The sequence below is a fragment of the Coregonus lavaretus genome, assembly GCF_964263955.1.
Source record: "Coregonus lavaretus genome assembly, chromosome: 6".
NCBI lineage: Eukaryota > Metazoa > Chordata > Actinopteri > Salmoniformes > Salmonidae > Coregonus > Coregonus lavaretus.
In genome coordinates, this window is record NC_139993.1 from 1,649,368 (window position 1) to 1,660,493 (window position 11,126).

The 11,126-nt window shown below is 44.5% G+C and overlaps 1 protein-coding gene across 2 annotated transcripts in view; it reads left to right on the forward strand.

The window, feature by feature from the left end:
- Positions 1 to 10,977, forward strand: part of LOC311130517 (myosin-9-like) — a gene marked incomplete at its 5' end in the record, with an annotated part of 32,932 nt that extends 21,955 nt beyond the window's left edge. For both annotated transcript variants that reach the window (XM_084163275.1, XM_084163276.1), the window contains 11 exons: positions 344 to 592; positions 937 to 1,149; positions 1,470 to 1,682; positions 1,827 to 1,988; positions 6,724 to 6,852; positions 6,971 to 7,059; positions 7,220 to 7,343; positions 7,623 to 7,831; positions 8,031 to 8,139; positions 8,899 to 9,071; positions 9,607 to 10,977. In XM_084163275.1, the coding sequence (XP_084019401.1) occupies positions 344 to 592; positions 937 to 1,149; positions 1,470 to 1,682; positions 1,827 to 1,988; positions 6,724 to 6,852; positions 6,971 to 7,059; positions 7,220 to 7,343; positions 7,623 to 7,831; positions 8,031 to 8,139; positions 8,899 to 9,071; positions 9,607 to 9,718 (1,782 nt within the window). In that variant the 3' untranslated portion in view covers positions 9,719 to 10,977. The remainder of the gene's footprint in view (positions 1 to 343; positions 593 to 936; positions 1,150 to 1,469; positions 1,683 to 1,826; positions 1,989 to 6,723; positions 6,853 to 6,970; positions 7,060 to 7,219; positions 7,344 to 7,622; positions 7,832 to 8,030; positions 8,140 to 8,898; positions 9,072 to 9,606) is intronic.
- Positions 10,978 to 11,126: the final 149 nt, after the last annotated feature.

An 11,126-nucleotide genomic window follows, 5' to 3' on the forward strand; every position in this document is an offset into this window, starting at 1 on the left:
CACCCTCCAAGCTCAGGTTGCTAGCACATTCCTCTGTCTCTATCTCCTGTGGCTCCGTAATACTATCCAGTTTTGGTTCCCCTATCGTGCATTTACTACACCACCTACATCTTTCTATATTTTCTCAATCATATCCCTTGGTTGAACTATGCCACTTTGTACGCTAGGACATACAGACCATGAAGTCTCTGAAGCATTTCATGTATTTTCCCTGTTGACACGACTTGATGCTTTAGCTTGACCAATCAGCTCTACGTTTCATGTGCATCTCTTCCTCTCTTCTACCTCTTTACTTTCTACCAAACTTCTAATACTCTTCTCTCACCCCCCCCCCCATCCTCAGCTGACAGAGATGAAGAAGAAGGTGGAGCTGGAGGCCCAGTCCCTGGAGGGGGCAGAGGAGAACAAGAAACGTATGCAGCGGGAGCTGGAGGGCGTGGGCCAACAGCTGGAGGAGAAGGCGTCGGCCTACGACAAGTTGGACAAGACCAAGACCCGTCTGCAGCAGGAGCTGGATGACATGATGGTGGATCAGGACAATCTCAGGCAGATGGTGTCCAACCTGGAGAAGAAGCAGAAGAAGTTTGACCAGGTGAATGGGTTGATGGGTGATGATGGCATAAAGGTTCTATAGCAGAGGTGGGCAGTGAGCACCTCCGGTCCTGGAGGGCCAAAGACTGCAACCACTGCAGCCCTCGAGGATTAGAGGTGCCCTGAGAACCCTGTTTTAGAGGCTTATTTGCTAGATTTAATCACTGGCCCATGACAGTAATCTGTTCATAATATGAACCTGTAATGATTGATTTATGCATCATATAATGACGTATAGATCAATCATTTGAGGTTCAAATTTGCTTCAAGCACTACATCAAAACAAAATTAGATTTGACTCGTGAACTGTCTACTAAAATACCTCCTTTTCTGTCCCTATAACAGATGCTGACTGAGGAGAAGACTATCTCCAGCCGGAATGCTGAGGAGAGGGACCGGGCTGAGGCTGAGGCCAGGGAGAAGGAAACGCGGACCCTGACTCTGACCCGCGAGCTGGAGGCCATGAAGGACCTGAAGAATGAACTGGACCGGGCCAACAAGGTCCTCAAGGCCGAGATGGAGGACCTGGTCTCATCGAAGGACGACGTCGGTAAAAGTGTAAGTCCGATCATGTTCTTGTAGAAAGATAGTGGAACTATTGATAGTGGGTGATTCTCGATTCCTTGCGTCCTGTATTCTAGACTATTAAAAATGCATTCAAGTCCGATGTTCTCCTCCAATGTGTTTTGAAAAGGTGGAGAGTCGGGAGCACGTGAGGAAAGACTTTTGAAATTCACCATTCATAAGGATAGTTTGGAACATTTCCAAACACTACCAAATCTGAATGCACCATCCCTCCCAAACTCCCTCATTGAACATTGTTGAATGACAACGTTTTATTTTATTCTAAAGTGAATCCTTTTTGTCTCTTGGTGCAGGTCCACGAGCTGGAGAAAGCGAAGCGTGCCATGGATCAGCAGCTGGAGGAGATGCGTGTGCAGCTGGAGGAGCTGGAGGATGAGCTGCAGACCACTGAGGACGCCAAGCTGCGTCTGGAGGTCAACATGCAGGCCATGAAGGCCCAGTTCGACAGGGACCTGCAAGCCAGAGACGAGCAGGGTGAAGAGAGGAGGAAGCAGCTGGTCAAACAGGTACTGGGTTGTGTTCGTTACATACCAAATGGAAGAAAACAGTCTGAAACCGGAAGAGACTACTTGAACATCCAATAAGAAATGCTCATTTTTTAAAACTGTAACCTACTAAACACAACCTTGGATCTATGTGATGTTCCCCAGGTGCGGGAGATGGAGACTGAGCTGGAGGATGAACGGAGGCAGAAAGCCCTGGCCATGGCTGCTAAGAAGAAGCTGGAGGTGGACCTGGGAGAACTGGAAGCAGCCATCAGCATGGCCAACAAGGGCCGTGATGAAGCCTTCAAACAGCTTAAGAAACTGCAGGTAATGCACAGAGGGACCTACACACACAAGGGCACAGTTTTTTGGGGTATTTTTTAAGGCACTCTGCTTTTACTGGTATTTCTAGGATTGTCCACTAGTGTTGCTGCATGTAGGAAATCCTAGGAAATGTTCTGTAATTGACACAAGCTGTCTCCAATCAATAAAAAAAAAACGAAGGTGTTGGCTTGTCAGTTGCTGGACCCGGGTTCGAGTCTCGGTCTGGGCTATCCCCTTAATTCGCTTCAATATACTTCCATGTTTGGTTTCATTGACTCTCCCATTTAACTGACCCTAATTGACCTATTTTTAGCTACAACTTCCAAATCCGTTGGAGAGGATCAGCTTGTGCAAATTGAGGTATAGAATCAATTATCTACAAAAAGTATTCCCTGCCAAATAATGGATTTTGTGCATCGCTTTAGTTATGCTATGGGGGTGAAGGTCAGTGTTAGGACATATACAAACACTCTACAATGATACACTTCCACACTCCATCACCAGGTGGCAGCAGCAAGCGGGTCGAGGTGCTGAGCCAAGCCTTTATTTGCACACCGGTGCTGCCAGTGAAGGTGATCGTCAGTGTCCCAGCTGGCATAGCTTGAGGCTGCTGGTTTTGTTTGGTGGCAATGAGGCCTTTCTTTTGTCTTTAGTTTGGGCATGCCTTTTTGTATTTTTGGTACATATTTGTTTTGTCACCATTGAACAAATAATAACCTGCTTTGACTGGCCAACCGAGGTCATGAAGGCGCTGGACTTAAGGTAAGGTGGCTGGTTCCTGGGGTGCGTTCAGTTCTATTGAACATTTGCTATGTTGTGTAACTGTTTGTACTGAACGACACGTTTCCCCAAAATGTTCTTCAAGCTATGTTTGCTCCGTGTGGTGGGGTGTGGCTTGAAGCAATGAGTGATTTATTTAAAGGGATACTGCGAGATCTTGTTCTACATACCCAGAGTCCGATGAACTTGTGGATACCATTTGTATGTCTCTGCGTGCTGTATGAATGAAGTTGGCAGTAGTTTTGTGAGCGAATTCTAACTAGCATTAGCGCAATGATGAAGTCTAAGGGTACGGTAGCAATGCAGATGTTTGTGTCGATAGTATGCTAGGAGAGGATTGCAGCAGTGCTAGTAAGACAGCTGATGGGTTTTGGCCAAAAAAAATTAGGGGCAGCAGCCACGGTTAGTCAATTGTTTTCAGCTGGTAGTCTATCTACTGTAAGGCTGATTTTTATTTTTATTTTTATTTTTATTTTTTTTATATACAGTACCAGTCAAAAGTTTGGACACCTACTCATTCAAGGGTTTTTCTTTATTTTTTACATTGTAGAATTAATAGTGAAGACATCAAAACTATGAAATAACACATTTGGAATCATGTAGTAACCCAAAGTGTTACACAAAGAAGCCACTCTTTGCCTTGATGACAGCTTGGCATTCTCTCAACCAATTTCACCTGGAATGCTTTTCCAACAGTCTTGAAGGAGTTCCCACATATGCTGAGCACTTGTTGGCTGCTTTCCCTTCACTCTGCGGTCCAACTCATCCCAAACCATCTCAATTAGGTTGAGTTCGGGTGATTGTGGAGGCCAGGTCATCTGATGCAGCACTCCATCACTCTCCTTCTTTGTAAAATAGCCCTTACACAGCCTGGAGGTGTGTTGGGTCCATTGTCCTGTTGAAAAACAAATGATAGTCCCACTAAGCGCGAACCAGATGGGATGGCGTATCGCTGCAGAATGCTGTGGTAGCCATGCTGGTTAAGTGTGCCTTGAATTCTAAATAAATCACTGACAGTGTCACCAGCAAAGCACCATCACACGTCCTCCATGCTTCACGGTGGGAACCACACATGCAGAGATCATCCGTTCACCTACTGTGTCTCACAAAGACATGGCGGTTGGAACCAAAAATCTGAAATTTGGACTCATCAGACCAAAGGACAGATTTCCACCGGTCTAATGTCCATTGCTCGTGTTTCTTGGCCCAAACAAGTCTCTTCTTCTTATTGGTGTCCTTTAGTGGTTTCTTTGCAGCAATTCGACCATGAAGGCCTGATTCACGCAGTCTCCTCTGAACAGTTGATGTCTGTTACTTGAACTCTGTGAAGCATTTATTAGGGCTGCAATTTATGATGCTGGTAACTCTAATGAACGTATCCTCTGCAGCAGAGGTAACTCTGGGTCTTCCTTTCATGAGAGACAGTTTCATCATAGCGCTTGATGGTTTTTGCAACTGCACTTGAAGAAAGTTCTTAATTTTCTGGATTGACTGTCCTTCATGTCTTAAAGTAATGATGGACTGGTGTTTCTCTTTGCTTATTTGAGCTGTTCTTGCCATAATATGGACTTGGTCTTTTACCAAATAGGATTATCTTCTGTATACCAACCCTACCTTGTCACAACACAACTGATTGGCTCAAATGCATTAACTTTTAACAAGGCACACCTGTTAATTGAAATGCAGGTGACTACCTCATGAAGCTGGTTGAGAGAATGCCAAGAGTGTGCAAAGCTGTCAAGGCGAAGGGTGGCTACTTTGAAGAATCTAAAATATATTTAGTTTTAACACTTTTTTAGGTTACTACTTGATTCCATGTGTTATTTCATAGTTTTGATGTCTTCACTATTATTCTACAATGTAGAAAATAGTAAAAATAAAGAACCCTGGAATGAGTAGGTGTTCAAACCTTTGACTGGTACTATATCATTTTTTTAAAATTCTCATGGGACGAAAACAGTTTTGGCTATGGATTTGGTAGCTTTTGTTGGCGCTGTTTGCAAGATTTCCCAGTTGGGAGTCTGGAGGATGTGTTTGTGTTAGCGCTAGGCTAGTGGCTAACTGTTGCTATGGTTAGTAGCATTTCATGCATGGCATGCTGTTTTTGCCTGGTTGGACTGGTTATCTCTGGGGCTTGGAGCACGCGCATGCATTCGTTGGTTAGCGGTGAGCTAGTGGCTAACTGACTTGTCAGTTGATTTATTAGTTGTCTTTGGCGTACTGATTTTGACTGGGGGCATTTGAGCCAGCAGTGTATTGTGTAGAGGATGGTGGGGTTTTCCTCAAGCTAATGAGGGATCCATTTTTTCAGGTGGCATAAATGCTGGAGGTTGAAATAGCGAAGGAGTTGAACAAGGTAGAGGTTGTAGTGCCGCTATGGGAGAAGTGGGATGAAGTCATGCCGCCGGTTTTGATGGACACCAGTCATGAGGAAGAATACTTGTTGTTAATGGCTAGGCTCGAACAGGAGATGGCACTGCTGAAACAGCAGGTGAATAAAGGACAGCATAGAGGGGGAGTTTGTCAGACGGTCTTCTGACTTAACCAGTTTCATCCAGTGATCAGAATGATGAGCTAGTTTCCAAGTGATCAGGTTTGTGTAACACCAGTGGAAAGTCAGGGGTGCGTTCAGTTCAATTGAACATTTGCTATGTTGTGGAACGGTCTGTGCAGATGTTTCTCAGTGAGCATGGGTGGGTCAGTATTGTCCCCAGCACCTATTCACTGTGGTGTCACTCGGGGGTCAATTCTGGGCGGCACCATCAAAGATCAAGCGTAAATCTAATTTTATTCAACATTCTGACTTGTAGAGCTTTGTCTTTTTTGGGGGGGCGACTTCAGTCAGACTGAAAAATCCATGGCGTAACCATGGTAAGTCTCTCGGAGAGTTTTGAGGTATGCCCAGTTTGTAAAGTTACTCATGTTCAGAAGAGTCCTGATAAAAAAAATATATATAAAACATTTTTAATGATAGGGAGGAGGATGATTTGTGGGGGGGCCCTTGGAGGAAACATTATTTGCAAAACTAGATGGTGGTTCCCAGGAAATTGTTCTCCCTAGTGAGGAAGGTGATTCTTGTCTATCTGAGACCTTCTGGGCAGAGATATGATGTAGTGTGCCCTCTGCAGGATGAGAGAGATTCATGTGTCAATTTAGGGGACACGTTCCTTGTCAAAGTAGGGGAGGTTGTGGTTCCTCAGCAGGCTGACTGTGAGGGAGGAGATTCTTCCCAGTCATGTTTTGCGGGGTGACACGGCTGTGTCTTGTGAGCGGAATCAGAAGCTTGAAAAAGTGAGTTTGGGAAAGCCAGATCCACCGGTTTTGTCACTTCCTGTTATTGAGGAGCGGTTGACAGTTCCTCTAGCATATAGGCCTAGTGAGTCTCCTGTTAAGGTGGAGGAAAATGAGGATATGGCTAGTGGTTTCCCTCCAGTGAGTGCTCGGGGCTGGAGCAAAGAGGCATTGGGGAACGGTTGGTGTTCCTAGTGAGTTTGCTGAAGTTGTGGTTAATGTTCACTTGTCCCTGGTGGTGGTTGCTCTAATCGGCGCTTGCATATCAGATGGAGCTTGGCGCTTTTGACCATGGGTGTAGTGAATGGAGTAGTTCTCAGTTTAGAACCAGAGGGGTTACAGCTGATCCCTTGATTTGTTCAAGTCAGACTTTTGGCAGGAAGAAATTACCTGAGTGCAGAGCAGTGAATTTGATGGTTTTGGTTTTAACTGGCTTCTGGTTTTGAGAATGTCTTTATCTCTCACACACACTAACCTTGTCTATGCACCAAACGTGACCTGAAGGCATGCTCAACAGCTGCAAGAAGGTTTACACCGACAAAAAAGTAGTTCACAGCTCTCACTACAAATTAGGCAGTGTGCAGTCTTTTTCGGTAGAACGATACCAAGCCCTACAGTCTGGTGTGGTACTTGACTCGGTCCTTTGTGGTTCTCTCCTCCCATACAGGCCCTGATGAAAGATCAGATGAGGGAGCTGGAGGAGCTGCGTTTGTCCAGGGACGAGGCCCTCAACATGGCCAAGGAGAATGAAAAGAAAATCAAGACCATGGAGGCCGACACCATCCATCTCCAGGAGGTATGTCTGTCTGCAGGTCTCTCTCTGTTTCCCTTTGTCTCTATCGCTCGCTCGCTGTCTCCACCCCCACTGTCCATGTTCTTATGCTCCTCATGAGACTCCTCTCCATCTTCCATAGGAGTTGGCGTCTGCTGAGCGAGTCAAGAAACAGGCCCAGGCAGAGAGGGACGAACTGCAGGACGAACTCAACAGCCACAACGCCAAGAAGTACGACTCCGACACCTCATAGAAACATTATGTGCACTCCATTGGTTTACATTAATTTGCATGGATTTTGCCATTTCTGTGATGGTGTTCTTCCTCCCAACCAAAATGTATCTCTCCCTTCCTCTCTCGCTCTCGCCCTTGCTCTCGCCCTTCCCATCAGTTCCCTGACGGTGGATGAGAAGAGGAGGCTGGAGTCTCGTATCGCTAAGCTAGAGGAGGAACTGGAGGAGGAACAGTTGAACATGGAGATGGTCAACGACCGCTTGAGGAGAACCACACTGCAGGTAATGAACTGAATGCAAAGCTGAGGAGCTACACCGAGAAATTGTATTTCAACTTTATTTATCTGCGTTAATCACAAGGAGATGAAGAGGTATTCTGGTTGAAGAAAGTTTGCGGGTTCTGTTTATGTAGTGTTTCAACCTGAATCGTTAGACCTTAGAGCTCTATTTGTAGTAGAAGTACTCAATTGAGACAAATACACCATGTCAAACGTTATGGGCCGGCTACTACATTGTCCAATTCATAGTCTTGTGTCCATACCTCCACTCTCTCCTCCCTAGACTGACCAACTGACCACTGAGCTGTCTGCGGAGCGCAGTACCTCCCAGCGCCTGGAGGGGACCCGGGCCCAGCTGGACCGGCAGAATAAGGAGCTGACGCTCAAGCAGCAGGAGCTGGAGGAGACGGTCAAGTCCAAGTACAAGGCCTCTATGGCTGCCCTGGAGGCCAAGATACTGCAGCTGGAGGATCAACTGGACTTGGAGTCCAAGTAAGTAAAAACCATTGTCTGCCTCATTGGTCTTTCCTCAATTCCTCACGTCCACTCTCCTTGCTTCCTTCTCAAAACGTGTTGTAGGAGAGGATACAAGGTCCCTCCCCTCTGACCTCCTATGAATTTTGAGAAGCAGGTGAGGAGAAATGGCCCCTATTCATGAGTCATGTCTTGACTCTGTTTTTTCTGTTCTAAGGGAGCGTCAGCAGTCGTCCAGGCTGGTCAGGCGCACAGAGAAGAAGCTGAAGGAGGTGCTGCTGCAGGTGGAGGATGAGCGACGCAACACGGAGCAGTACAAAGTAGAGGTGGGTCCTCTCCGCATAGAACTAGATAGGTTACCTACCCCTATATCAGTGACCTGCAACTACATCTGTAGCACCATGGGTGTATATCAGTGGAGGCTGCTGAGGGGAGGACGGCTCATAATAATTGCTGGAACGGCTCGAATGGAATGGCATCAAACACATGGAAGCCATATGTTTGTATTTGATACCATTCCACCTATTCCACTCCAGCCATTACCACGAGCCTGTCCTCCCCAATTAAGATGCCACCAACCTCCTGTGGGGTGTGTGTGTGTATATAGTCCCAGGTGCAATGTAACCAGACAAGCGAAACGAAGGATGCAGATGATACAATAATTTCCATGCATTATAAAGATCTGGGGTGTTCATTACTCAGATTTGTTTACTGTAGGAACCAATCGAAAGCAAACCGAGCAAACGGAAGGAAATGGAGAGGAACCTACCTGAATTTGTCCAATAGAAACTAGTTTTCCTTGCAAAACATTTTCTGTTTGGAGTAAACTGTTTCCGTTGCTAAATGTTTTGCAACAGACTAAACATTTTGCAATGGAATCCGAAGAATGAATATACCCCAGATAATTTGTGCAGACCTGTCCTGAATCTGCGCGGTCTGTAAAACAACCAGAGACCGCTTAGTATAACCTAATCTGTATAGCTGCAGCCACTGAACCACCTTGCACAGTTACTGTATAGCCTCATAGATGAAGACTACATAGATTTGCAGCCACTGATCGAAAATCCTCTGCTCGTACTCCACAGGCGGAGAAGGCGAACAGCCGCACACGTCAGCTAAAGCGTCAGCTGGAGGAGGCCGAGGAGGAAGTGACACGGGCCAACGCCAACCGCAGGAAGCTGCAGAGGGAGCTTGACGACGCCACTGAGTCGCAAGACGCCGTGACCCGAGAGGTCAGCACCCTGAAGAGCAAGCTCAGGTATGGTCATCAATCATCCCTCACCCACCCTCCTTTTACCCTTTGTTCATTAGGGTGAAATGTTGCTCAAGGTTTAGATAGATCCCCCATGGGTGCATGTTTTGGTTTTTGCCCTAGCACTACAGTTGATTCAAATAATCAAAGCTTGATGATGAGTTGGTTATTTGAATCAGCTCTATAGTGCTAGGGCAAAAACCAAAATGTGCACCCAGAGGGGCTCCCAGGACTGAGTTTGGGAATCCCTGGTGTAGAGTATGTATGTTAAGTAGAATAGGGGATTGTCTGATCTTTTTGTTACATTTCTATCAGCAACATTCTGAACTCATTGAATATAACCCAGCCCTTTTGATAGTTAGACTGATTTTATAGTTATGGTGTTTTTGGCACACCTTTTTACAGAAATACAATACGTTACTTGGTCTTTGACTTTGAACAAGCATAAATGGATATAAAAATGTATTACTTTCAGTAATTGCATAATACATGGTACCAAATATCTCTGAAGTCATTGATTGGGTTGATTTACTCTCTGCAGGCGTGGGGACTTGCCTTTAAACATGCGCCGTGTCATCAATCGCACAGACATGGGGGACAGTGATGAGGAGATGGATATGACCAGCGAAACACCTAAGCCCATACCGGAGTGAGATTAACGTGACAGGAGAGCGCAGTCAACTTTTTACAGGGACCATACTGGAAATGCAAAATCTATCATAGAATGAAATAGTGCATTCTATAGCTGACTGCTCCATCAGCCATGCTTGCTATCGTACAAAGAATTGTATACAAAGATTTATGCTATTCTCTTCAGTGTCCATTTTTGACAATTTGCTTTGTTCAGATAGGCCTAGTAGGAGCCCTGAGATCATTCTCCTAGATTTAATAATTTACTAATTCTAAATCTGTACAATGCATTTTGTGCATGTGTTCAAAACAAATATCTGTGGCCAAATGATATATTTTGTCATGAATGTGAATTTATTTTAGAGGCTAGCTTAACAAATATGTGACTTTTTCTAGATCCATTTTTCTACTGCCATTTTCAATATTATAAAAAATATATTATTCAAACAAATGGCCTAGCAGCTTAAATTGCTATTGGGGTGTATTCTAGCCACACTATCAGCCGCTACCTCTCTTTCCCTTGGAACTTGTATGATACTGTTTGTGCCATCTTTTGCAGTGCACATATGGTTGTGTTTTCTTTATGAATGCAGTAATTCAATATGGTTTATTAGGGTTGTACTATGTACTTCTGGTGTATCTTTTTCACTGGTATTATTTCCCGCACGCCCAGTAGTACTTCACTGTTAATCCACATATTGTTCAACTTGCATCACATTAGGACATGAGGTTTACACAAAGTTATTACATCTACAGTTAGAGGCTGCACTTTATACTTAACGTTCACACTGGAATAAAGTTGGTGCATACACTGAGAATAACTACAGCCTTAACACTTGCAAATCCTATTATGCTAAAATATGTGGGGGGGTCTTTTCCGATAGTTATTGGTGTCTTGCAATTATTCTGGAAGATTTGCGTTGATCCATGTGCTCTGATAAATAGGAAGAATGGTGATGGGTTAGATGGCACACAGTGTTCTTTGCATTTCTTTGCACATGGGTGGGAGTGAGAATATTACATGGTGTGAATTCTACTTAATATCTCAGAATATATACTCTTATTTTTAATCTAGTGCTGTCACTATTTTCATTTGCTGTTATTGCACTTTCACATTTCAATTAGAGCTTATAGAGATTTTGCAAGATATAGTGGGGTATGTCTGCTTTTGATCAATTTTCACTCAAGGTTTAATGTATTGTGACGGGGGTATATTAAGTTTAATTTCAGAGTATTTTGTATTTTATCAAATGCCATGTTTCAATAAAAATGTTATTTTAAATTGATATGACTGCAATATTTGTAACCCTGAAATATTGTGATGCAGTGAATATATTGTCACACATTCAACGGAAAAAACGAACGAGTGATGCCACAAATTAGCTACAGTATTTATCCACATTCAGTCCTCAAGTACACCACCAGAGGCTT